The following is a 26,297-nucleotide window of genomic DNA, read 5'->3' on the forward strand; positions in this document are numbered from 1 at the left end:
GGAGGCAGGGGAAATGTGTCTGAAAGCTAGTCTTGGCTCAACCTTTGCTCTCTTTCAGAGTAGAGAGAGGTTGGCTTCTTCTCCGAAGTCCAGATGAAGGAAGGCCCACTAGGTGCAGAGCGTGTGCAGCGAACCCTGTGGCTGTCTCGTTAGTGTGACTGGCACACAGCACACTAACTCTGTTCCTCAGACAGCTTGCACAAATGGGTCGATTCATATCAAACAATGTGGCGTTTGTTCTGTTTACTTGGAGGAAATTGCCTTGCAGAATTTTTCCAAGCAAATGCAGTGTTAGAGTTTTAAAATCCATTTTCTTCTTTATGTAAGTAGATTTCCAACCCTGTGCAAGGAAGGCAAGGAGCATTTTGGGGTTTTTTTCCCAATTGCCCTTAGCTCCCATCCCTCCATGCCCACACATTTTTTTCAGGTGGACTTTGGACCGTTCCCCTGGTCCAAGCTGGCAGTGGCAAGGCCGCAGTACAGAGGGGCCTTGTTTGGATGTGAAGGCTTATGTGCGAGTTTTCAATCTGCGTTGAGAGAGCCCTAGGGGCACAGCGGGCTGATGCAGGGACTTCTGCTTCAGGGTTTGTCACAGCCTAGTCTACACACCAAAAGTAACTCCTAGCTTCAAGAAGTATTTTCCATTCTCGTAAATGATGTTCTGTTAGTGCTTAGTGTCTAACCAAAGCATCAGTTTGGGTTTTGATAGGGGTGGCATTGAGTCTGTACACCACCTGGGGGGTGCTGCCCTCTGGACGACCCTGAGTCTTCCTACCCATGACCATGGACTGTTTTCCCCTTAGATCTTCTGTTTCTTTCAAAAATGTTCTGTAGCTTCTAAGTATGAGTTTTGCACTTTTTATTGTTATATTTCTAAGAATTTTATTCTTTTGATGTTATTGTGCATGGAATTATTCATTTGATTTTGGGATTGCCTCCTGGTGCTACCCCACATATGCATTGCAGACCTGCCACACACAACATAGATGCTCTATTTTCTGCTCAGGATTTTTTCCTCTCAAAACCGTTTTCAGAAAAACGCGACTGAGGCAAAGGAGAAATTTTAGGTAGCCCGTTTTCCAAAGAACTTTACTATCTTGTATAACTCAAAAGCACCTTTATTCTTTGGAAAAGGAGGTTGTGAGTTTAAGAGATAAATGATGTTTATCTCTTGTCATTCTTAGGGGTAAAAAATACCTAGAACAGAAAGACCTTGAGTAATGGTGGCAACATACACTGAACCTTTTTTGAAAGTCAGTCTCCCTTAAAAATTGCTCTTTCCAAATGCATCACATGAAACATGAACTTAAGGGATTTCTCAGAGTTTCCGCAGTTACTCTGAGCTGACTTCTTGTTTTATTTTTCTGAAACAGGAATTTTTGTTACCTTTTTCATGGCCTGGTCCGGTGCCTGAATGTGGAATGTGCTCTGCAGCCTAAATATTTTGAAAAGAAAAAAAAATAAAGGGGAAGTTCTGATGGACAGATGTTAAAGTGTCTGGGTCAATGCCAAAATTAGGACCAGAAAAACGAGTTCACCCTTATAGGTTAAGTTCTAAAACTGATTATAAAAAAAAAAACCACTTTTGCATAGTGTTTGGATGCTGCAGCTGCGTGATGACAGCTTGAAGAGGCAGAAGTTGGCTTTTTTTGTCTTATTTTTAGGCTTTATCTGGACATCCAGCTTCTCTCACTCATAATACAGTGTTAACAGGGCGAATCCGTCTGCTAAATTTGAACTTCAGCGATTCTGTCTGCACAGTTGAGGGCAGCCTAGTCCCCCAACGCCTCCTCCACACGCAGCGGTCTTTCTTGGGTTACTCTTATGAAAGCTGCCACTTTAGAAGGTAAATGAAAAAGGACAGCAGTGATTGGAATCTGGAAATTTAAGGATGAGGCCACATCTGCCTTAAATAGATGCTTTCAGCTTTGGTATTTAGTCCAGATGAGATATGAGGTCACCTAGTGTGATGAGTGCCGGCAAACAAAGGCGCATGTCCAGGGCTGGTCTTACCTGCAGTCCTGAGTTTCCTGCTCTTTATCGCTTTAAATCAACTCCCGTGTTACGGTGAATACTTTGTATTTTGCTATTCAGCTTCGAGAGCAGCCGCTACTCAGACTTGGTTTACAGCTCAGTTTAATGCAGTTTGGGGGGGAATAAAGTTGCTCTTTCATGGAATGTGGAGGAAGTATTCATGGTTGTGTAAGTGATAAAAGAAAAACACTCAGAACTTGGTTTCTGTCAAAACTTTAGTTAATTTTTGCTTGTAACTTTGGAGTGGTGGCAACTTACAAAATGCTAAATGAAGGGAAATGATAAAATCTAAATATTCTCTTAGAGGCTGGGAGTCCGGATAATGTTCCTTGAGTGTATAGATTGGCTGAACGGATTGGTACGGTGGAAGCATGTGCTGACCGACCGCTTAACTGTCATCAGCACAGAAGGAAAGAGAAACACAGCCAGGAGGCTGACACTTCCTCCTTTACCAGAACTGACGAGTCAGGTAGGTTCTCCGCGTGCAGTCGATTACTTCCTGTTGCAACCGTTCTCCCCACACCACAGGTTTACTGGGCCATTTTTGGGTCATGTCTTGGTTTTTTTTAGACCAGGGCTATTTCAGTGTCCAGTTAAAAGAGCAAGATTTTGTAGGTGGCCTGACAGTATTTGTTTTTGCTCTACCTTACAATGTAATGCAATTTGTATGGGAGAACTGAGCAATTCGGTATCTGTGGGTAAGTGTCAACTGTCCCTCCCGAATGCTCTGTGAGCAGTTTACAGAGTTATTTATAGTCCTGGCTTCCCCCACTGGAACGCTGTGGTAGGCAGGGCTGCGAGTTCACAGCCTGTGCCTGGATGTCATTTTGGCATTCTCAGACGTCATTAGCTCATTGAATAAATATTTACTGAACACTGACCGTGGGCCATGCGCCTTGCGTGGCTAAGAACAGAGTCTCAGCTTCAGAAAAACAGATCCCCTCCACCAGGAAGGGCGACTTCCTTTATTAGCCAAAGTTCTGTTGGTGCATAGCTGGCATCACAGAACATTCTGTGGAGGAATAAATACCTTGTGGGGTAAGAACTACATAAGCAGGCTGAATAAATTATGAAATTGTCTTACCTTTAGATTAGAATTTTTTTTAATCCTTACCCAAGGATATGTTTCTTGATTTTAGAGAGAGCGAGGGAGAGAGAAAAACATGAATCATTTGCCTCCTGTCACGCAGCCTTTGTCCAGTCCCCTCAGTGATGACATCCTATGAAGGCACAGCATGCTGTCCCCACTGGGGTTCTGACACTTACGTGGTGGACCGGAGTTGTCCACACTGGAACTCACCCGGGCCGAGGGACGTGCTGACCCTAACATCAGTAAAGTTTTGATATCTCCTGATGGAGTTAGTGGTTCAGTAGTTTTTCATCTTTGGCCACACATGACTTCTACCCAGGAATCTTTTAGCCTTTTAAATGACAAATGTACTTATTCAATAAATATTTATTGGGCCAATACTAGAAGTCAGGTGTTCTTCTAGATGCTGGTGTAATAGCGTTGTACAAGAGGGACGGGCACTCGCTGTAGTGTTCGGGGGGGAGCAGAGGGAGACAATAAACAAGTGGACACCATGAGCAGCTGTGTGTGGGGACCTCTAGGCCAAGCACACTTGTCTTCTGACACGGGAAAGACCTGGGCATGACTGGCAAGTGGGGTGGGAGGAGCAAAAAGGGGCGTGGCAAGTGGGGTGGGAGGAGAGGAGCTGGAAGCAGCAGGCAGACAGGATAACGAAGACCCTGTTGGCCAGAGTGAGCAGATGGATTTTTATGCCAAGATCAATAGAAAGCCATTAAAAAGGTTTCATCAGGAGCCTGGACTGATTGCGTTCTTTTTTTTTTTAAAGATGTTTGTAAGTGACCCTGGCTGGGTGGCTCAGCTGGTCGGACCATCGCCCAGTCCACCCCGGTGGGTTGCGGTTCGAGCCCCTGTTGGAGCTTATGACCTTGGTCAGGGTGTACACGGGAGGCAGCCGGTTGGTGTTTCTCTCTCTCTCCTTGATGTTTCACTCCCACACTGACTGTCTCTCCCTCTCCCTCTAAAATCAATAAGCATGCCCTCAGGTGAGAATTTTTAAGAAAGATTAATTGTTCTGTGTAGAGTCATGCGGCAGAGACTAATCTGAAAGAGGGAGAGCCTTGGGGGTCTGGGGGCTGTCCTCCTGGTCCAGGTGAAGGTGACGCTGGCATGGACCACGGCAGTGGAGAGGGGATGCGGAGAAGTGAGCTTGGAATCCCTTTTTGCGGCTCCTCTCTGTTCTTTGGCCTGTCTCTCCCGGGTTGCAGGGTGGCAACCTGCACTAGTAAGAGAAGAAGCTGAAGTTCTCGTGGTGGAAGGAAAGGATAAAACGTCCCTCATTTTCTGGCTTCAAGTTCCCATCCACACGAGATGTTTCTGAACCATCATTTTTCTTGGTTCTGTTTGTTTTCTTCTTTGAGTCCTGTTTTGTTTATTGTGTGCTTGGCCTTTCACGAGCATGTGTAAGTGTAAGGCCCGAGGATGCTGCCGGAAGCTGTGCATGAGGGCGTTGTGTTAATTTAACGGCTTGTTGGTCCGAGGCTTCTATCAGTTTCCACAGGTTTTGCCACAGAACTATTATCCAATCTTCTGCTGGGAGGAAGAGGGGCCGTGATACACACCCAGCTGCTGGCGGTCTTAGATCCCAGCAGTCTGAGGGGCTGTGAGCTCCCACCCAGCCCTGCGCCCAACCTCAACCCCACCTGGAGTTTGTGTATCTGGATTCCACTTCCCCACAGAGACCACTGTCAGTCTCATGCGGGGTTGGGGGGGCGTGGTCACCTCCCTGCTGGGGGAGTGTATGTTGGGGTCCAGTGATTCCACCCACAGACTCAGCTGGCACCGCTGCCTCCAGGGTCCACGGCGTCTTCCTTTCCTGAGCTCTCCCAGGATCCTCCGCTCTCCTCGCTTGTCCGTGGCCCTGTGTATGTGTTTGATATTCACTTGTCCTGATGTTAATGGGAGCTAGCAGAGGTGAATGTGTGCGTTCAGTGCTCTGAGTGGGAAAGAGGCACTTCTCTAAGTACTGGGCGCAGTCCTTGTTGAAACCTCTACTGAGAGAAAACGGGCAGGAAGAGCTGACAGCAAACTGTAACCCCTTCACAACCTGCAAAGAACTTTCTACATGTTCGCCATTGGATGGGTTCCTTTAACTTCTCCTTCTCCTTCTTGTCCAGTTTCGGGCAAGAAAAGTAGAACTATTTCCAAGGCAGGAGCACGTGCAATATTTGGATTGCTTACCAAATTTAACACGAAAAAGTATCTCATTAGAGAGTATTAACTGGCAGGACCCGACCACTTGTCAATAAGTAATATGAAGCTTTGCCTAAACATGTGGAAACTGAGTTCAGTGGTTACTTTCTGAAAAGGGGAAAACAGGCGTAACAGTTTACTAAGGTCAAAATAAAGGTCAGCATGCCGAGCTTCCACTGCATCATTTGCCAGGAAAATCTGTGCTGAGAACTTCACAGATCATGGCGTGATTGCAGAAGAGAGTGATCGGGATCACAGGTGTTCACTGCGTTGACGCTCTTGACCATGACCGGCCTGTGACATATGTGCAAAGGGCTGACGCAGGGTCGTGGAGACGAGGAACCTGGGACACTTGCGAGGCTGCCACCGCACAGCAAGTGCTTCTTGGGACTGAAGGCTCACGGCTTTCCCAACAAAACTACACGCAAATGAGATTTTTTAAAAAGACCCAAAGAGCAGTACTTGGTTAATACAATTCATCAAGATCATGCTAGAGAGAGAAACTGCAGGCACAAGCTGAGGAGTTGAGCAGGCTAAGGAGAAGCATGGGCTCTGGGACCACCCGGCCATAACTCTGGGCAGTGAGTGAGTTTGCCCACCAGCAGAACGGGGCTCCCCGGAGAGCCTATGTCTCAGGGCCACTGTGGGAATTATGTGGGTTAACACATGTAAAGAGCTTAGAACAATGTGTAGCAAGTAGATTCTCGCTGCTTTCATTATTATTGTCTCAAGTAATGCTCGAAAGCTGGGCTCACCAGCACAGCGGTCACTCGCCACACGTGGCCACTGAGCAGTTAGAATGTGGCTCACTGAACCTGAGCTGAGGGGGCATGTGGAACATGCGGTAGGTCTCGAAGATGAGTATGAAAAAAATATCTCATTTTGTTCCATTGATNTGAGTTTGCCCACCAGCAGAACGGGGCTCCCCGGAGAGCCTATGTCTCAGGGCCACTGTGGGAATTATGTGGGTTAACACATGTAAAGAGCTTAGAACAATGTGTAGCAAGTAGATTCTCGCTGCTTTTATTATTATTGTCTCAAGTAATGCTCGAAAGCTGGGCTCACCAGCACAGCGGTCACTCGCCACACGTGGCCACTGAGCAGTTAGAATGTGGCTCATTGAACCTGAGCTGAGGGGGCATGTGGAACATGCGGTAGGTCTCGAAGATGAGTATGAAAAAAATATCTCATTTTGTTCCATTGATTACACATTGACAATATGCTGGTATATTGGACCTATTTGGATATGTTAAATATGTGTAGGTGTTACTATATTAAAATCAGTTTTATCTGGTTCTTTTTTAATGTGGCCATCCGATTATTTAAAACTACATAGGTAGCTTAGAGGATATTTCTATTGGACAGTGTGACTGTTTCCTCCTCCTATGATTTCACTCTGAACTCCACCCTGATATTGCCCCCCAAGGCAGAGCTCATAACGCTTCTAAAGTACACACGTTACGTATTTATTACTCATCTGATCCATTTCCCTCCCACGCAGCAGCTTTCTCTTTTCAACAGTGATGCACAAATGTCCTTCTTCCCTGCCGTTGAACTGAGCGGGGCAGAGTCACCGACGGGAAGAACCAAATCACTGCTCTCACCGGTGAACGCAGGTGCAGCTGGAGGAGTGAGGCCAGACAGGTACACGGGAAACGCCCCGTGGCTTCCCGCAGCCACCGCTGCAGTGGCATCTCAGGGGCTGATTCTGCGCCCCCTCAGTCCCAGGTGGGACACAGGATTCTGCCCTCCAGGAAGACGCTGGACCCAGTTCCACCGAGGTCCTTTGTCTTCCACACAACTACATGCATGGAGCTGAGAACTATTGTGCTGTGTGGACGGATGCACACGTGGAATCGGGGAGGACGGGCCTTGCCTAGGCGGGTCCCGAGAAGAAGTGGTGTCTTCCTTTGACTCACGGTGCCATCAAGTCAGACGGAAACTGGCACCGGGGTGGCACTAGGCTGTATGCTTTCGCATCACGACTAGAGACTCTTTTTAAAGTAATTAGGAGGCTTACATCCACCTTCAATGGCAAGTTTTAAAAAGTCACATGACCTGCACGCATGTCAACATCAGAATGCACGGCCCACAGGAAAAACGGGGATCATGCGGCTTGCACGGTGCTTTCAGGTCTGGGGGCAGACAGGGCTCTAAACTCGTGTGTGAATTAGTGTGAGGATGTGTGAGCTGTCTTTCTGCATCTAGAAACACACACAATGTCAGGGTGATGCCCTGGCCAGGTGGCTCAGTGGGTTGGAGCATCATCCGGGCACTAAAACGTTTCAGGTTCTGTCCCTGATCAGAGCACATACCTAGGCTGCAGGTTCGATCCCTGGTCAGGGCACGTTACGGGGTCAGCCAATCAATCTCTATCTCTCTCTCTCTCTCTCTCTTCCTTCCTTTCTTTCTGAAATCAATAAACATGTCCTCAGGTGAGGATTAAAAGAAATGCCAGGGAGATTAGAGCCTTGGAGGCCACCTCTGGCTATGCATACAAAGATCTTGAGCAAGAACGGGCCAATGTCAGCGCGCGTGTCCATCTATACATGTGATCCCAAAAGGCCGGGGAGCAACCCCACACACACACATACAGAGTGAGGCACTAACATGCCAATAAATTTACCATTTTAAAATGTCCAACCCAGTGATCTTTAGCACTTCATAATTTTTAGCACAAATCACAACTTTGGGTACCACCGTCTAATTCTAGAACATGTCCATCATCCCCAAAAGAAACTTCATACCAAGAATCCACTCCCTGTCCCCCTCTCCCAGCCCCTAGCCAATGCTCACCTGCTTTCTGTTTGTACGAACTTGTCTGTTCTTCACGTTTTATATAAATAGAGTCATATGGCAAGTGGGCTTTTTTCTGTCTTCTTCCACGCAGCATAATGTTTTCAAGGTTCATCATAGTAGCAGCACGCATCAGTACTTAATTTTTTTATGACAATAATATTCCGCAGCACGGAAATGCGATGTTCTGTTTATCCACTCATCTGTTGACGGCCTCTCGGCTTGCTCCTGCTTTTGGCCGTTATGAATATGGTGCTACAGACATTCACTCCCAGGTTCCTGCGGGAACACAGGTTTTGATTCTCTCGGTTACACACCTCGGAACAGAAGGGCTCGGCCGTGCAGGAACTCGGCTTAATTGTCTGAGGAACTGACAAACTGCTCCCAAAGCTGCCACACCCTGTCACACCCCCCAGTGACACATGGAAATGGATGTGTCTGTGTCCTTGCAGACGCATGATGCCTGTCTTTTTGAGCGTGGCTATTCCAGCAGGTGCAAAGGGTACCTTGCTCTGATTTTATTTTTATTGACTTTAGTAGGGTGATACTGGTTAACAAAATGACATAGGTTTCAGGTACACAGTTCTGTCACCCGTGCTCCGTATGCTGTGGGCTCCTCACACTACCCGTTGTGGTTTTGAGCCCCATTTGAGGCCGAGCGCCTTTTCAGGTGCTTACTGGCCTTCTGTGTGTCTTCTTGGGAGAAATGTCTACTCAAATTCTTTTGACCATTAAAAATGGATTATTTGTCTTTTTAGTGCTGAGTTGCAAGCGGTTAAGCATGTGAAGTGCTAATTTAAATAAAGTGCTCACTGCTCTAGAAAGAAAGGGTTGTGGTGGGACTTGGCTTGTGATTCTTTTCCAGAACTTACAGACTCTTTGAAAAGAGCCTGAGTTCACACACCATGAACTTGAACCTGCTGCCTCCACGAGTGTAGGTTGTTGATCTAACCCTGAGAACCAACGCAGAGGATCTGGAAATCCAAATGAACTCTCTTGGAAATATTTGCTCCCGCCCACGGCAGCAGCTCCCAGGCCGCTCTTTGCTCTGAGCCTGAGGAGCGGCTGGGGCCCAGCCCCTAGTGCAGGGCCAGTCACACTTTTTGTTAAAGCCACCGGAGGGGAAAGTAAAAGAAAGAATTGCAGAGGCCTGAAGGCAATGACCAGCCCCGACCCGAGGTTGCCTCCCGCTGGCTGCTGGCTCCCCCGCTGTGAAGGCTGGGGGGGGTCTGCCCACTGGCAGAACCACCAGCCCCCGTGGGTGGCTGAGGCCAGGACCCAGAGGGCTCGAATGCAGCAGCAGGAAGGAAGGGTGCTGCTGGCGTCTCTCTGGATTCTGGCTTTTCGGATATGCCCTCTACCTCTTACCTTCATCGACAGACACACCAGGGGGTGGACGCTCAATGGCCACCTGCAGTGAAAAGATTCCTTTTGCACAATCCCTTCCCTAGAAGGGCCACTTGGTGTCTAGAATGCTGTTTGTACAGGCTGTCCCTTGTGCCTCCCCAAAGCACACATGCACACACACAGCACTGGGTCAGCAGCCAGAGGCCGTCCATGGGAGGTGGCCGTCAAGTGTGAGCTCGCAGACTGCAGGAACAAAGGGCACCGTCATGGGCCTGAGGTCTGGTCGCCCAAACGCCCTCACCCAGCAGCACGGATGTTAGTTCTGAGCGCGGGGCTGCCAGGCCTGACCTTCCCTTCGAGAGCTCGCACTCTGTCCTACGGAGCAGAGGGAACAGTCAATGACCACAAACTCTGCAGTGTGGGATTAGGCAGAACAGGGAGCAGCAAACTCTGTCGGGTTATCAAGGAAGGCTTCACTGAGGAAGCCGCACTTGGCTCAGGGGCTGTGTGACTCAGCATCGTGATGGGCCCTTCACCAGGGAACTTTGCTAGTGGAGAGGGAACTTCGGCACAGGCCACTGCTCTCCAGGGAGGCCATGGGATGGGAGCTGATGTGGTGCTCCCGGGTCTCAGCAGGCCCCCCTCGGCCCGACGCGGGGCAGGGGGCTCAGCCTCGAGGCCTGTGCTGGTGCAAACAACCCTGCGGCACCAGGCCCAGCCTTCCTTAGAAAAAGCACCAGGTCTCTAAATTGTCTAAACTTTGACTTTCTCTTGAGCAAGGAAAATCTTGTTTTTGTTTATAGAGCAATGTTCATGCCTTGAACCAGGAACTTGCCTGCCTGTGTTTCTCTCACACGGCTCCCTCCCGTTTCCTGAGCTGCTGGTTTTGAGACTGTGTGAGGCCTATGAGAGGGGCAACCAGCCACATCGGGGCCGGGCCACATCCCACAGCCACCGTGCTCTCTTGCTCTCTGGCCTGGTGGTTGCTTCTTCTAAGACAAAAGGAGCTCTGAAATCCGAATCTGGCTAGATTTGCCCAGCCCTGCCAACTCCGTGTTAATAGGTATTAATAGGTTCTGTATATGAAACTTCTTAGTTTTAAGTAACAGCCACCAGCTGTGCCTGACTCACTCCAAAAGGAATGTACTGGAAGGAAGTCTGGTGGTTCACAGAGCTGACTAGAAGGCAGGAGGACCAGGCTAGGAAAACAGGCAGGAGCCAGAGGAGGCTGGGCAGCGAGAGCAGGGCATGTGCCAGGAACACCACTGAGGCAAGGACTCGATAGTTCTCACCTGTCCTTGCCCCTCTCTGTCCCCACAGGAGCTGCCAGCCCAGGGCTCGGGTCTGGCCTGTGACTGGGCTGGCTTTGCAGTGGGGGGAGGGCTCTGTCTCCCCCAGGCCCACGAGTGTGGGAGTCCCTAGGAAAGGAGCATTTAGATGGCCACTGCAGCCCTATCTGGGGGGAGTGAGCCGAGTTTAGGAGAGAGGCTGCTGGCAGTGGCAGCAACACCCATGGGAGGTCGAGGGTATGCCCAGGCTGTCCTTAGAGATGAACATGGGTCTGGGGTTTAATCAAGATTGTACTGCCCCCCGAACGCTGACTTGAGGAGTAACAATGACAGCCAACCTCATGACCTCGTGTATGAGAATATGCGAGGGAATCTCACTTCCTCTTTACCTGACGAATGTGCAGTAGTGCCCCTGCTTTCCAACGAGGAGATGGAGGCTCGGGAAGGCTGGGCTATCTCCAGGGGCCTGCAGCCACGGCCTTCGCACGTGGGCCCACCAGGCTCGGGGCTCGCGCTCTCTCCCTGCGCTGGTTTCCCTTTCCCGAGGTGCGCTGTTCATGGTGAAACTCACCGCGTGGCCCGTGAGCCTGTGTGCATCCATCTCTGCTCCTTCCGGGCAATTGCTGCTGGGTGCTCTTTGCCCCCAAATTCCTATGGTGTCACCAGCTAATACACACAACCTGCCTGTATTGTGCTGTGTGATTTGCTAGGAAAGTCAAAAGTTACTTTCTGTTCATCTTGCTTTAATGTCTCTTGATGCTTCCTTTGAAGTCCAAAGAGCTGCCAGCTAGATTGAGTGTGTGTGTGCATGTGTGTGCATGTGTGTGCATGTGCATGTGTGTGTGTGTGTGTGTGTGTGTGGTCCCGCTCACCTCTGGCAGAGTCCTGCAGGCACATGGACCATGACGGATAAAGTGTCTTCCATGTGGGAACCTGACCAAACAGTTCGGTTACAATCAGCAGGGTTTTCACCCTGGCCGGGTGGCTCACTCAGGTGGAGCATCGTCCCATTCACGAAGAGGTTGCGGGTTTGATCCTGGGTCAGGGCGTGTGCCTAGGTTGCATGTTCGATCCCCTGCTGGGGCATGTGCAGGAGGCGACCAACTGAGGTTTCTCTCACATTCTCTTTCTCTTTCTCTCCTTCCCCCTCTCTAAAATCAGTAAACATATCTTTGGGTGAGGATTAAAAAAAATCAGCAGGATTTTCTCGGTGAACCTTAAGGGCATGCATTGTCCGCTTCCAGAGCCAAGGACCAAAATTCCATCCCACGGGCACATGGCATGCTGGGAGCCGTTCTGCCCAAGTCCAGCACACAACTTCTCTGCAGCCCTGGGCCTGGAGCTCTAGAATGGAGTCCTCCCCTTGAACACGCTGAGCGGGTGACTCCCTGGCAACAGAGTCCTGGGAGGTTCAGCTCGAACAGAAGGGCACTTTTAGGAGTGGGGGTCTCTGGAGACCCTGCCACACCTGTGTAAAGGCCTGAACCATGAAGGGGCAGCCTTCACTCCTGGCCTTGAGCCAGCTGCTGCCGTGCTGAGCAATGAGTAATGCTGGGGGGGGTGGGGGTGCAGAGCCTGAGTTAACTTCTGTGTCCTCAAACCGAAATGAAACGTTAAGGACACTTTTCAGGTGGGGCCCATGATGCCAGAGTCACAAAACAGAAATGCTCACTTGACCTCCACTTCTCTGACCTGGGTGCACAGGAGTGGGCCGGAGAGACCGTCTGTCTCATTCATCCTCTGCTGTCTGAGATGTGTGGGCGATGTGTGAATAGAGTAGCCCAAGGGGATGGAATGGCCCTGGGCCCGGGGCATGGGGCCAGGCTGGAGGAGAAAAGCTGTGTTACTGTGACCAGAGCAAACAGAGGCTGGGGTGTCACCCCGTGTCTGTAGGGAAAGGGTGGTGTATTTGCACTCGATAAGAGTGGGACAGCCCAGCATTCCTTTCCAGGACCTTCGGACCTGAACTTGGGAACTTGGGTTCCATCCCTGGAACGGCCAGTCCTTGCCCAACGGGGCCCAGCGATCCTGCCTGTCAGAAGCCCCCGCAGGAGATGGGAAGCGCCACGCTCCCTGCACCTTCCTCCCGAGGCTGCCTTTCTGCAAAGCCTGTCTTCAGAGCAGTGTGGTGAGCTCAGTGAACAGTTAAAAAGCAAACAAACTCGCCCCAAGGGAACATCTATGATTTAAGTAGACATTTGTGTATGAGCAATGATTCATGCTGTTATATGCCTGAAAATAGACAATAGATTTCATGGAAAGATTTCTGGCCTCTGATGTACTCCAACCAGTACCTGACCATCTCTGAATGATTAAGACAGCAAAGTAGCTGCCGTCTAAAAGGGAGATACTTCTGCTTCAACCATGGGGTATAGATTCACCACTACCACAAAGTAAAAAGACGTGAACCTGGGAAAATATTGGCTACGCATAGGGGAAAAATGCTAATTGCCTTAACATATGAAGAGATTTTACAAATCGATGAGAAAAAGATTAATCATCCAATAAGAAAAATGGGCAAAGGAAATGGACCCATCACAGAAATGAATACAAGTGGCTTTTAAATGTACAAAAGTGTGTGTGATTTTTTTTAAAGGAAATTAAGGCAGTGGGATAACATTTTAACCTTTCAGGTTTCAGAGACCAGAAGTTTGCTGATGCGCTGTGTTAATAAGGACGTGGGAAAACAGGGATTCTCATACGTGGACGGAACTGTAAATGGGAACCGTCTTGGTAAGAAATGTGATGATAGCCACCCAGACTGGAAGTGTACACACCCCCTTCCTGTGTAGCAAACCACCCCAAAACTCAGCGGCTTACACATTCACAATTATTTTGCTGATTCTTTTAAGGACTGGGGTGGGTGGCGCCAGAGGATCCGCTCCCCATTCATCTGTTGGGAACCTGCCTGACAAACTGACGAATGGGAGTGAAGGGTATTCACTACAGAATTGGAGACAGCAAATGGCCAGATTAACCTAAGTGCCCATCAGCAGGGGATTGGCTTAAATAACTCAATGTACTTGTGTCCATGCAACGAATGATGATGCACCTGTTTAGAAAAATGATACAATGTATGGACTGATATTGAATGCGCCTCAGATATAATTTCAAGTAAAAAAAAATCAAGGGGCAGAACCTCTTGCAAAGGTACCTACAGGAAGAAATGTTTTGCAGGCCCCTTTGAATGAACCACGGGAAACCAGATACGACGTAGGCCAGGCCTGTGGCAAACTGTTGAGGACACACACAGAGCAGGAAGCCCTGACTGGGGTCTTGCTGCTGCTCCCTTCCCGCCTTGCCGCTCCCTTCCTGTCCTGCTCAGTCTGAGGTTCAAATCCTGCTCTCCTGGGAAGGCGGCGTGCCAGCCATGTGTTGCAGCTCTTTCCTCTGGTCAAGTGCAAGTGGTCTTGGGAATCAGCCATCATGGGGTCAAAATTTGCCTCTACTGATTAGGAGCTACTTGACCTTGACAAGATATTTAATCTCCCTAAGCCTCTGTTTTCTCACTTGTAAAATGGGTCATAATGATGCCCACCTCTCAGGAATAACTAAGTGAAGCACTTAGCACAGGGTCTGGCAGCAAAGACGTGGTCTTTAGCATTCCGACCATTGCCACATTGTGTCCCCCGTGTCCAACAGAGAGTGGGCACCAATGCAAGAAGTCACAGACTCGTTACATTGCTGTGGTACAAAGGTTGCTTTGCTGGGTGTCATCAGTTCAGGTTCCAAGTGTCAAACCGCCTTCGAGGTGGCCCAGCACCTTCCCACCCATCAGCTTCTGGAGCTCCAGCCTGGCTGGAAGACCAAGGACTGTGGCTCTTGCCCTGACTAAGCCTAAGCCCCTAGGGGGCTCTTTGAAAGAACCCTCCGGGGCCTAGAAAAGTATCGAGATAGGGAGGCGCACGGGTGTCTGTCCTTTTACTTAGCAGAGAAACGTGGCAAATACGCACATGCTCCATCCCTGGGCCACTCAAGGAGACTCTGCACTTCACAGCAGTTTCTTCCCCTTCTTCTCCAGGATTCTTTGGGCTTTTGTAATGAAGAGACACGAAATGTCCTGCAGGAAGGACCCCCAGGAAGACTCCTGCAGTCCAAGGTTTATCGCCCTTGCAGTGATGGGACACCCAGCATGGGGAACCTGGGCCATCTTGGTAAGAGGGCCTTAGAAAGCACTTAGGGGATTTGGGCTCGTGTTAGTGGGTCAGACAGAGAAAGTTCAGGAGGCAGGGCTTTTCTCAGCGCTGGGTGCTGTTGGGAAGCAAGTGTCATCCGTGACTGGGCATCTTAGCAAATCTTTTCCGGAAAGATGAAATACTGGGGCAAAGCTGAAGCTGCAGTTGGTCAGGAAACAGCAGACACCCCTCTCAGGCGGGACAGGACAGTGTTTGGTCATTTTCACGACGTGGACAATGTTCATGGTTTATTGTGTCCAGGTGGTCTTGGTTTTTGTCTCAAGACCCCCGGGTTATGCCTCGTCTGATGAAATGGTTTAGGTGCGACAGAACACCAAAACCCTGACTATGCATGTCAGGTGGGCTCCGAGCAACACCAAGGTCAGGCTGACCCCACCAGGCCAACTTCCGAAAGTGGGGGGCTGCTTCTCTTCTTCTGGGGAGAGAAGGGCTGGGAAGGGCTTCTGTTTTCTGGGCGTTAGGCAGAGAGCTTCTGCAGCATGGGCAAGGGAGTACGGGACAGAGGGGTGGAGTGGGGTTTATAGAAATGAATGTGGACACCGTGTGCCCTTCATGGTTTTCAAGAAATAGGGTTCTTTTTAATACAACATTTAAAATACAAATAAAAATTGAGCAACTTTGAATTGACTTTTAGTTGCTGGCTGTGTTCCTTCTATTGTGAAACTGCTCGGAGACCAACTGTGTGAATCAGGGTCTTCAAAGGGCAGGCCCTCAAAGCCCAGAGGGTTGGAGCCATGGTGTCCAGGCTTCGCTCCGGCTGCAGCGGAGGCAGATAGCTGGGTCAGGATGGCGTTGGAAGCAGCAGCAGAGCTGGAAGGGCACCAACCAGAATCCAGGCTCAGTCGCCTGCTGCCTCCTTTAGGAGAGCCGAGAAGTCAGAGATCCCCAGGCTCCCAGAAAGCAGCAAGGAGCCTTGCCCCTTGGGCTGAGTTCTGGGTCCCAGTTATTACCGCCAACGAACCTTACCACCTAGGCATGCCAAGATGAGGGGCGTGGTGCCGTGCCCAGGCACGTGATTCTGAGGGAAAGTGAGGGCAGCCCACACCAAGAGCAGAGACCTGAGAGCTGAAAGGGCCCAGCAAAGGGCCGCGCGCCCCGTTCCAAAGTCGGAGCATTTCTTGGCAGAGCCCGGATTCATGGGATAGTGGTGTGCAGTGGGGGTGGGAGAGACCGAGGATGTGGGGGAGGGGGCACGGAGCAGAGTGGCAGATGCATGCAGAGCCTACTTTGAAGATAGAGGTGCCCAAAGGCAGGACCTTGAGAGCCAGACTGGTCCAGCCTGTGGGCCCTGCCCAGGCCACAGGGCGCCCGCCTATGTCCAGCACCTGAAGAACACACCCAGGGCAGCGGGAGTGGACACACAAGTCGGCAGTCCCCCTCTGGCCCAGGCGGCTGGCCAGGAGGACCCAGGCAGTGCAGGGTAGTGAAAGGAACGAAAAGAAAGAGGGATAAAACCGGGGGGAAGAATCACGGTGGGAATCAAAAAGGGGGAAGAGTTTTGGGAATGAGGCCTCTACAGAGCTGGTCAACGGTGCATGACCCCCGAGCCGAATGGCGCTCAGGGACAGAGGAAGAGCCCCAGGCGGGTCTGCTTTCTTGGCCATGCTTCAAAGGAAAGGGGTGGCCGTCCGGAGGCCTTGGGGCCCGGCCTAGGCGCCCCCCTCCAGAGGGGCCTGTGGACGGGGTGGGGGTGGCAGGGATCTGGCCCGTGCACCCCAGGCGCTGATGAATCGGGCAGGCCGGCGCGGTGGCTGCCCTTCCTCCCGCAGCGCCCCTGCGTCTCCGGCTCAGAGCGAGAGGCCTGTACGCCCGAGGAGGCACCAGGGTCCGTCCCCGAGTCCGGGGCCAGTACGTTCAGACACTACGAGGGGGCGGGCGGCTCGCGGGCAGCGCCGCCGCTTCGCGCTCCCGCCCCCCGGTGGCTGGACGTGGCGCCTCCCCTGAGGCGACCGGAGCCGGGAGGTGGGGTCCGGAGCCGGAGCCTGAGGCTCTGATGTCACCGCGCGGCCGCGGCTGCCGGCGCCCAGACGCACCTCTCGGGCTGGAGCTCAGGTAGGCGGCACGGCAGCGGGGTCGGCCCCCCCGCTTCCCTGGAGCAGGCAGGGCGAGCCCCACGGCGAGGAGGGCCGGGGGCCAAGGGGGCTGCGGGCAGTCGGTGCCACTCTGGGTGCCGAGGGGTGGATTCCGCGCGTCTGGGGGGGCCTGTGCGCCGATGCTCTTCGCAGAAGGCGGGGGGGCGGGGACGAGACCCGCCAAGAGGCGGGGGCCGCCGCGGGGTGCGGGGTGATGGGGGTGACGGGGGGTGGAAGACTTCAGTGGCCGAAGACCGCAGAGGGTCTTACTCCACAACCCTGCGCTCCCGCCCCTCGGGCCGCTGGAGAATCTGAGCCCCTGCCGCCCGTGAGTGCGCAGCCCCCAGCACGCGTTCCGAGTCCTCCCCGACGGCGAACCCAACAGGAAAGGTGGAGAAATGAGCCCGCCCGCAGCGGTGCACCGTCCCAGCGTCCCCGCGACCCGGATCCGCTGAAGCACCGCGTGACTCTGCCGCCCCCTGCGGTCGCCGTTCCTGCGCCTCTCTCCTCCCTAGCGTGCCCGACTCTCAGAGCTTGAAGCCTCAGGTAGGTGGTCCGTGCACACCGTGGCCTACTGCCCCTGGTGCCACCATCACCCCGGATTTCCTGCGCTGCACTGAGCGAGAGGCTCGGGGAGAATGGCGGGCGGAGTCCGGGGTGGGCACTGGGGACTAGGGACTGGGAGAGCCCCGGGCCCTACCAGAACAGCTCCTGTCCAGACCTGGTCTGGGGTTCAAGACGAGCCCGGGACCGGGAAACTCAGTCTGGCAGGGAGATGGCCTTGCAGGAGTGTCCCCTCAGGGAGCCTGGTACTGGGGGAAGGCCAGCCGGGAGGGGTGGCCTGGACAACCTCTCTAGAGAGGTCAGATGTGAGAGGGGCTTTGAGGGAGATACCACTTAATTCCTGACCGTTGTTGGTCTGTGAGTTTGTCCACCTTTCTGGTCACCTCACCTGGATCTGCCTTGGTATGGTTTCACCCACTGGAAGCTGCCTTCGTGGATTTCCCCAACAACCCCTAACTGAAAACCTGGGTCAGCCTGCTGGCCTGGTCCCACCTCTGCCCTGAAGTCCTGGCCCACATCCCAGCTTCTCAGCTGCCAGACCTGGGGCAGGCACTGCAAAGCCCACAGGCCCCAGGCTGAATGGGCACTGGCCCCGGGGTTGGTCTGACTCGGCTTCCTCCTTCCTGAGCCTGGCACTGCCACCTTCCTGTCCCCAGCTCTGCACACTGAAGTCAGCCTTCTCTCTTTCCTCTCTTGCTCTTTCCTTTAGGTGACACTTTATTGCACATGCCCTCCCCCATCCCCACGGGACCCCCATCTGGTGGTCTTCTGGCAGGGCGTCCATGCTGCCTCCCTGCTCTGGGAGGCTTTGGCAAAAGAGCTCTTTGAACTGCAGCTTCTGGCCTTCCCTGCAGCCCAGCTCAGGCTGACAGGAACGGCCCTGCTGGGCTCTTAGGCTGTGCCTCCCTGCAGCCAGACAAGTGTGGAAAGTCCTTACTGTTTATGCTGAGGCCCCAAAACATAGTGAAGGAGCCAGGCCCTCCTAGCATAGCAGGTTTGCAAAGGTGTGAGCGTCCTGCATGGGTAGCAGCCTGCTGGGTCCACCGCTGCAAAAGCATCCCCGAGCCAAGTTAAGAGCCATCAGAAAATATGTGCCACGTTTTTATTATCCACTCAAGCTGTTTTTATTTGGTGAACTCAGAGTTCTTTTGTCAACGCAGTGACTCATAACTAAGATAGAACCTTCTAGGCCTTTTTTGAGGAAGCATCTGTGAATGTGAGCGGCCCGTGCCTGTAGATGCAGCAAGCCAGCTGACACGGGCAGGCGTGGGTGGCAGGAGCCAGGGTGAACGGTGCTCCCAAACCTGGCCCAGAAGGGCAGGAAGGGAGAGGACTAGGGTCGGGTGGCTAGGATGGGTTTCCTAGAGGAGGTGACTGTCCTTGTGGGGCGGGGCCACTGCTCAGAGTAGCTTGTCCTCCTGGAGTCCAGAGAGGGGAAACACTTTGCAAAAGAGGCCCCAAGCCTCCATGGGAGGCCCCAGCTGCAGCGCGAGGCCATGGGCTCCGTGGGCATGAAGATGCCTCTGGGTGGGTGAGGTCAAGATGGTGCAGCCCCAAGAGGGTCAGCTGAGAGGCCCTCCAGGGAACATTGCAGGTACCGCCTCTCCCTTTTAGGAAATGCCGTCATATCCTCTCACCACTGACCTCCTTACCTGCCTGGCCAGCAATCTGTAGCATGTGGGGTCTCAGGGAAGTGGGTGGCAGGTAATGCTGAGCTCTAAACAGTGTCTAGGGGGGTCAGATAAGACTGCTTTTCCGTTCCTACACCAGCAGGGGGAGGGGGCACCCTCCTTTGCACCCCCCCACCAAGCAGCTAGCAGCTCAGGGAAGGCAAACCCTCCTCCCAGGACCCTGGAGCCCAGTGGGAGCCCCCATTTCTGGAGACTCAAAGTTGCTCTTGCCCCTGACCAGGTGCACCCACCCAGCTCCTGCCCCCGACCCCCTCCGCACTCGGGAAGCATAGATTTCTGGCGCATCCTGCTCCCAGCTGAGCCTGCCTGCTGACAAAGCATGCGTGTGTGCCTCGTGCTGTCTGCGCCCCTCCCAGAAGAGACAAATAGGGCCCCTTGGCTTCTGTCTCTTCTCTCCTCCTTCATCTGCTCCTTACAAGCTGGCTCCTTCACTTGCCACTCAACACATGTTTTTTTGCCATTGACTTCAGGCTGGGTACACGGGGGTCCAGAGACATGGAACTCAGAGCCTGTCTTCAGGCGGCCCCAGGTGGGACTGGGAAGAAGTAATCACAGGCAAGCTGACAATGACAACGCAGGGTGATGAGGGCCGTGAGGAGGAATTCAGGACACTGTAGGGAGCCCAGCAGATCCGGAGGCCTCTGATCCGAGCCCCGTTGCAGCAAGAGTAGCAGAACAGAGCGGGAGACCCTGTCGGTCCCAGACAAAAGGCAGTCTCTGGAAGCAGGGACCATGTTATCCTGCAGCCTGCCAGTAGTTTGGGGGAAGGTGAGGGCCACTGTTTCCCACAGTGGAGTGCGGGCTGGTCGGAGGCTTCAGGCAGCTGAGGGACCCCCCCCCCCCCCGCGGGTGGGGTAGGGGAAAGGGGGCCTGGCTTTCAGCAGTTTGCTTTTGGGAAATTGATTCTGGCTGCAGTAGGGTTGGAGGCAGGCCCAGATTCCAGGCAGGGCTCTGCCTCCGACCAGCAGTGTGCCCCTGGGCACATCATTTCCCCTCAGAGCCTCAGCGTCCTCCTCTGTGCAGCGCAGATAGCAGCCAGGAGGAGCAAGATCAATATTTATATAAAGCGCGCAGGCCTGGAGGAAGGACGGCTATGAAGCTGCCTTGCCACCTGACCCGGGTCCTCCCCGCCCCTTTCTTGGCTCCCCAGTGATCTCAGAACGTTCTGGACCATTGTTCATCCGGGAAAGATCACACGGAGAAGCTAACAAAGCGCCAGGAAGCGGCCAGGGTGGGACGGGGCTGGGGAGGGAAGGAGCGTGGGTGCATTCTCGGCGCTCCAGGGGGTGCCAGCCTGGAGGGCCCCAGCCGGGAGCGGGCCTGGGGCCAATTCCCTTCCCTGAACCGGGGCCCTCCACCTCCAGAACCAGTCCCTGGGGCTGGTCCTCTTGCCCGTGCCATCCCTGATCTGGGGGTAATGCCAGCGCTTGAGACAGTGTGACTATAGAGGGGAAGTGTAAGCGGCCTCTTCTCTTGCTCCGAACTTTTCACGCATCACGCCGTCTGTGTTCTCGAAGGCCCCGCGGAGCTAGTCTGCCCAGCGCTCACCGGCGCAGCCATGGAGGCCCTGGGTCCGGGGCGAGACCGCGCCTCCTCAGCCTCATCCACGCACAGCCTGGACCTGCGGCGGCTGTCCGTGCGCGCCGACTCCGCCTACGGCTCCTTCTCCGCGGCCTCAGGCAGCGCCGAGCCGCGCTCGCCGTCCCCGGGCGGGGACCTCCTTCCGTACCTGGACTGGGACTACGTGCGCCTAGTGTGGGGCGGCCCGGCGCCCGCCCCGCCTGCCGCCGCCCTGCACGCCTCCCCGCAGCCCCGGCCCGCGGCCGCCGCCCGCAGTGGGCCGTGCTCCCCGCAGGTGCAGGGGGGCCCGGGGGCGCTCAGCAGGCAAGCCACCCCCCTGCTGTACGCGCTGGCGGCCGAGGCGGAGGCCGCAGCGCGCGCCGCCGAGCCGCCCAGCCCTCCGGCCTCGCGGGCCGCCTACCGCCAGCGCCTGCAGGGCGCGCAGCGGCGAGTCCTCCGGGAGACGTCCTTCCAGCGCAAGGAGCTCCGCATGAGCCTGCCCGCCCGCCTGCGGCCCGCGGCCCCCGCGCGGCCCCCGACGGTGCATCCGCGCTCCGCTTCGCTCGGCCACCCGGGTGGCGAGGGGGAGCCGACGCGCTCCAGGGTTCTCGTGCCAGGAACCCCCGGCCGGGGCCGCCTCGCCAACCAGCAGCAGAAGTGGTGCTTCTCCGAGCCAGGAAAGCTGGATCGCGTGGGCTGGGGCGGTGGGATGGCTGCGGGGTGCTCGGGTGGGGCCTGCTCCAGCTTTGGCCGAGCCAGGTGCGAGCCCCAGGAATTGCAGCATCGGGCGTTGGCGGAGTTCGAAGGTCACCCGATCAGATGGCCACCCCGAGACTCAGGGGAGCCAGAAACCCGGTCCTTGAAGCTCGACGACGCCTGCAGGCCCGCCCGCAGGAGTCGGAGCGCTTCAGGGGAAGCTTTGGGTCCCTGGGGAGGTCCCGGAGCGGCCAGGCCCGTTATCCAGGTATGGAAGAGAAGTGGGGGGCCTCTGGGAGACTGAAAACTCGAGCCGCATTTCATCTGACCTCTCTGCTTTTCCAGGCCGTTCCTCAAGAAGCAGACCCCCCCAGACCGTTATGTCAGACCAGACACCCCAGGTGAGAGACATGGATCACTCTGGGAGGCGGGGCTTTCACAGCTCTTGCCGGAGAGAGCAAAGCGCCTCGCAGCTACCTCATCCTGGGCCTTCTGATGCTGTCTTTTGCAAACCAAATCCTTCCTTCCTGGTCGCTGTGGTCAGTGGGGGGTCTCTGCCTCCAGGTTCCTGACTCAGAAGGAAGCTGCCAAAGTGGTGTGTCCTGCAGCGGGTCCCCAGAGCAGTCCCACGGACTGTGAGCACAGGGTCCCGTCTGCCCGGCTCCCCTTCCTTCCCGACGACCACGATGATGTCTTCTTGGAAGAAGCCCTGCCTGTCAGAACAAAATCACCTCCAGACCCCCGTGTACACCCAGGGCTCCCAGCCAGGTGAGTTCTCTTTTGCTTCCAAGCGGAGGGAGGCGCCCACTCCCCATGCATAGCTACAGAACACTTCAGGGGCGTGCAGCCCTGTCTGTGATGGAGCCTGGAATCCCGGGAGATGGGGTGAAGACCCGTAGTCCTGGGAGACCACCCCTGGTCTTCAGCCAGAGATTTTTCCACTTCAGTGTCTCTTCCATTTCCAGTGTCCATGCCTCTGACCTGCCATGTGGAGCTGGCTCGAGCCAAAGGCCTAACCGGGCTGCCATCCCCCCAGAGCGCCCCTTCCACGAGTGCCCGGAGACAGCAGGGGCAGATGCCTGCTGGCAGGGGGTGAACGGCCGTGTGGGCATCTCCAGGCCCACATGCTATAGCCCCGCTGGGACTGCAAATGGCGACATCCCAACCACAGACTGCACTGGGCTGCTGATGACTGACTTCCCTGCAGCTGCAGAGAACGACCCCCTCCAGCCTCTACCAGCAGATGCCTTGGGGCCACCAGGCGATGAGACCCAAGGGCCTCGTGATGATGTGGCCCTGGCTTGGGGCACTGGCCAGCCTGGTCCCCAACCTATGTGGCCTAGTCCCCGCTTGGAGGAGCTGGTTCAGGAGCTGGCCAGACTGGATCCTTCTCTGAGTGACACACTCACCTTCTGCCCCAGCCCAGAGCCTCCTCTGGATCTGCTGGACGGGCTGATTCCCCTGGCTGAGGTCTGGGCTGCCATGAGGCCAGCCTGTGGCAAGGCTGGAGAGGAGGCTTCTGGGACTTCTGAGCCAGGGTAAGCGCGGGGCACCAGGGACTCGGGAGATTCTAAGCCCCTGCGGCCTGGGGCATGACAACCCAGAGAGCGTTGGTTTTATCCCCAGGCCCCACCTTTCTAGATGCATCCAGCTCCTGCCGACTTCTCCAGAAGAAACAAGGCTTGAAAACCTTACCACCCACGCTGTGCCTGACCAGCCATGTCTGTGTGGTCAGGGTCTCCCAGAGCCAAATAGCAGCATCCAAGCTAAGAAAGTGAGTGTGGTGGGGCTGGTGGAAGTTGGGTGGGACAAGAGGCAGGAATTTGGCCTAAGAGGTCATGGGCCTGGCCCTAGCTTTAAGTACCCACGCCCTCCCTCCAGGTGGAGCTAGCGGAACTCCTCCAAAAGACGCTGCAGACCCTTCAGGCTGAGCAGGAGCAGCTGCAGGGGGCAGCCCAGACCTGGGCCAGGAGCAGGGCTGCCCTGGAGGCTGCTGTGGGCCAGGCCTGTGCACCCCGCGACCTAGAGCGGTTCAGCCGGTTCATGGCTGACCTAGAGCGCGTGCTTGGCCTCCTGCTGCTACTGGGCAGTCGCCTGGCTCGAGTGCACCACGCCCTGGCCCGGACAGGGGCAGACGGTGACCCTGAGGAGCAGGTAAAGGGTCGGGGCTGCGTGAGAGCGGGGTGGCGAGGTGCACTCGCCCCACTCACAGTGCCTCTCCCTGTGGGCTCCAGGCCTCTCTGTTGCAACGTCTCAGGCTCCTGCAGCGGCAGCAGGAGGATGCCAGGGAGCTGAAGGAGCACGTGGCGCGGCGCGAGCGGGCCCTGCGTGAGGTTCTGGTGCGGGCACTGCCAGCTGGGGAGCTGCACGCCTACTGTGCCCTCCTGGCCGGCAAGGCCGCTGTCCTGGCCCAGCAGCGCAGCTTGGACGAGCGTGTCCGGCTCCTTCAGGACCAACTGGATGCCGTCAGGAACAGCCTTGGCCATCGACCCTCATCTCCCAGGCTGGCTTCCCCACCAGGGACCCAGCCTCCCCATAAACCTCCCTTCCCGGCCCTGCTTATTTAGCGATGGCGTGGAGGTGGGGAGCATTACCCCTGCCATTCCCTCGCGCTTCTGGGGTGACAGCTCGTTGGGTGCTTTCCCCTGGGGTGGGGATGGCCCAGGCTGGGCCCTTCCAGGATACTTCTTCCAAGTGGTGTCATGTGGCCTCGCCCAAGTCTTGTGGATTATTTGGTAATTAATTTATGGATTTTATAAACTGCAGTATTCCCCCTTCTTGTGATGAGAGAGAGGGTTGGTCCAAGTGGGCTGGAGGGAGTGGAGACAAGCAGAATCTCAACTTAAGATGCAGAACAGCCTCTTTTCCCTCAATAAAAACTGATGTGAGGAGTGTGTATGTCACCCGGAACGTCGTTCACTGGGTACAGACGCCAACCCTCCCCGGTGAGGGCGGAGGAGGGATTTGTTGGAGGGTATCAGGGAGGTCTGGACATTGCTGGGAGGCTGGGGAACCAGGGGGGTGCTGGGCCCCCAACTCCATTGCCGCCAGTGATCCGTCACTGCTCTGGGGACTGCGTCACCACCAACACCAGGCCTGATTGGCAGAGTCCAGGCCTCCTTCACTGAGTTTACCCAAGTCCCCAGCCTCTATAGTGGAAGTGGGGTACTGCCTCCAAGACTCACTGGAGAAAGTCACCAATGGAAAATGGGTTCAGATGCTTTGCTGCCTAAGAACCCTGACAAATGCCCAGTACACGTGGACATTTGGGGACATTCATTCTAAGAACTTTCTTCCTCTTCCAATTGTGTTACCAAACTTGAGTTTATCCTGCTCTCCTTTGGAACTGCACTGGGTCAGGTGGGTTTGAGGAGGGCATTTGGGGGTGGGAGCAGGAGGTGAGGCCTGGGGGCCGTGGAGACCTGTCAGGCGAGGGCTGAGGGCCTGGAGAGGCAGCTGGGCTGTGCCAGAGGCGCCCTTCTGGGGGTGGGTTGGGGCTGGGAAGGAGGAGTTAGGGGCTGAGGCCTAGGACACACACACTCCTCTGTTTGTGCATCAGCCCTGTATACACAGAATCAATGTCAGGTTTTCAAATACACATGTGAAAATCAGCGTTAGTATTTATAACTGCAAGCACCAAGGAGAACATTGTCCTTGCAAAGGTTCGGCGTATTTTTGGAACTTGGGTACATTAAAAGGCATGTATGTGTGTATTTAAAGCCAACTGACCCCAAAGTGAGAAATCTGCTTCTGGGCTTGTTTTCTGATTCGTGTTGTCACCAAGTGCAACTGGTTGGGAATTTTAAATGGTCGTATTCATAGCAAAAGCATTAGTTGCAACAGTCGTGCTATTGAGTGCAGAACAATGCTCACATTGTGCCATTTTATAAAAAACATATGGGGCTCCTGCCGAGGCAGTTGTGGGTTCTAACATTATGCTTTGAACACTGGGCAGGGCCTCCGCTCCAAGGCCCTCAGTCCAGCCGGGCAGCTGGCTTCGGGATGCATTCTAGATGGAATCTGCTCTCTTCTGCCTTTTGGCCTGTTACAGGCCCATTGCATTCTCTGGTTGTGATATTCTTAGGAAGACACTTAGAGGGGTGCCCCGGGCCAGTGGAAACGGTGTATTTCAGACAAAACACTCCCAGGCCGGGATGGGCCGGGGGAGCGGCATCTGCCATTGTCCAGCTACATTGCCCTTTTCTTCTGTGCTGGGTTTTGCTACCGGGAAATAAGAGGCTTCTCTGCTTGTCCCTACCACATCAGGGGAGCCACCAAAGTAGGTGGACACCAACTGTGCCTGTCCTTTCACGTGGCCTCTGTCTCCTTCCTCCCCCAGTGTATTTCCCTTCCACTCCGTTATTCCTTCAGATGTCAAGAGTGAGCTCACCATAGGTGTTGCATGTTGGTACCACAGGCCAAGACTTGCAGGGCCCCGGGAGCCCCGTGAATTTCGCCCTCCAGGACATTGCCAGCAGAGGGCACTGTTCTCACTATGTAAGCTGCTACCTGTACTTGACCACCTGCAGCCCCCGCAGCTACCAGGCCCTCTGCACTAGCCACTGGGACTTTGCCTGGCCCTGCAGAGCAGTGTCGCTGCTGAGCCTGAAGGCTGGGGCTGGGCCTTCCTGCTTCAGGCGGAAAGCAAGTCTAGCTAGGCCGCCCTGGGAAGGCTGGCTTGCTTTCCTCGGTTGCTGGTTAATGAGAAGTGAGGAGGAGGGAAGGTTGTTATCTCCACTATCAGTATGTAGGAGAGCCTTACTTAGCCCCAC

The 26,297-nt window shown here is 54.6% G+C and overlaps 1 protein-coding gene across 4 annotated transcripts; it reads left to right on the forward strand.

Annotated features, from left to right (window-relative positions):
• The first annotated feature begins 16,667 nt into the window (after positions 1–16,667).
• On the forward strand, positions 16,668–24,428 carry SHROOM1 (shroom family member 1). Of its 4 annotated transcripts, none has more exons than XM_037050479.1 (9): positions 16,668–16,994; positions 17,362–17,560; positions 20,420–21,793; positions 21,871–21,926; positions 22,090–22,293; positions 22,491–23,063; positions 23,152–23,299; positions 23,407–23,679; positions 23,760–24,428. In XM_037050479.1, the coding sequence occupies exons 3-9, from the start codon at positions 20,828–20,830 to the stop codon at positions 24,090–24,092; spliced, it is 2,553 nt and encodes an 850-aa protein (XP_036906374.1). In that variant the 5' UTR covers positions 16,668–16,994; positions 17,362–17,560; positions 20,420–20,827; the 3' UTR covers positions 24,093–24,428. The 4 variants fall into 4 exon arrangements, with proteins under 4 accessions (XP_036906374.1, XP_036906376.1, XP_036906377.1 ...); XM_037050481.1 differs by having other exon boundaries at positions 17,400–17,560; XM_037050482.1 differs by lacking the exon at positions 16,668–16,994 and having other exon boundaries at positions 17,202–17,560; positions 23,167–23,299.
• The last annotated feature ends 1,869 nt before the right edge of the window (positions 24,429–26,297 follow it).

The sequence above is a fragment of the Sturnira hondurensis genome, unplaced genomic scaffold (genome assembly GCF_014824575.4).
Source record: "Sturnira hondurensis isolate 20B ecotype Veracruz unplaced genomic scaffold, ASM1482457v3 Scaffold0006805, whole genome shotgun sequence".
Taxonomy (NCBI): Eukaryota; Metazoa; Chordata; class Mammalia; order Chiroptera; family Phyllostomidae; genus Sturnira; species Sturnira hondurensis.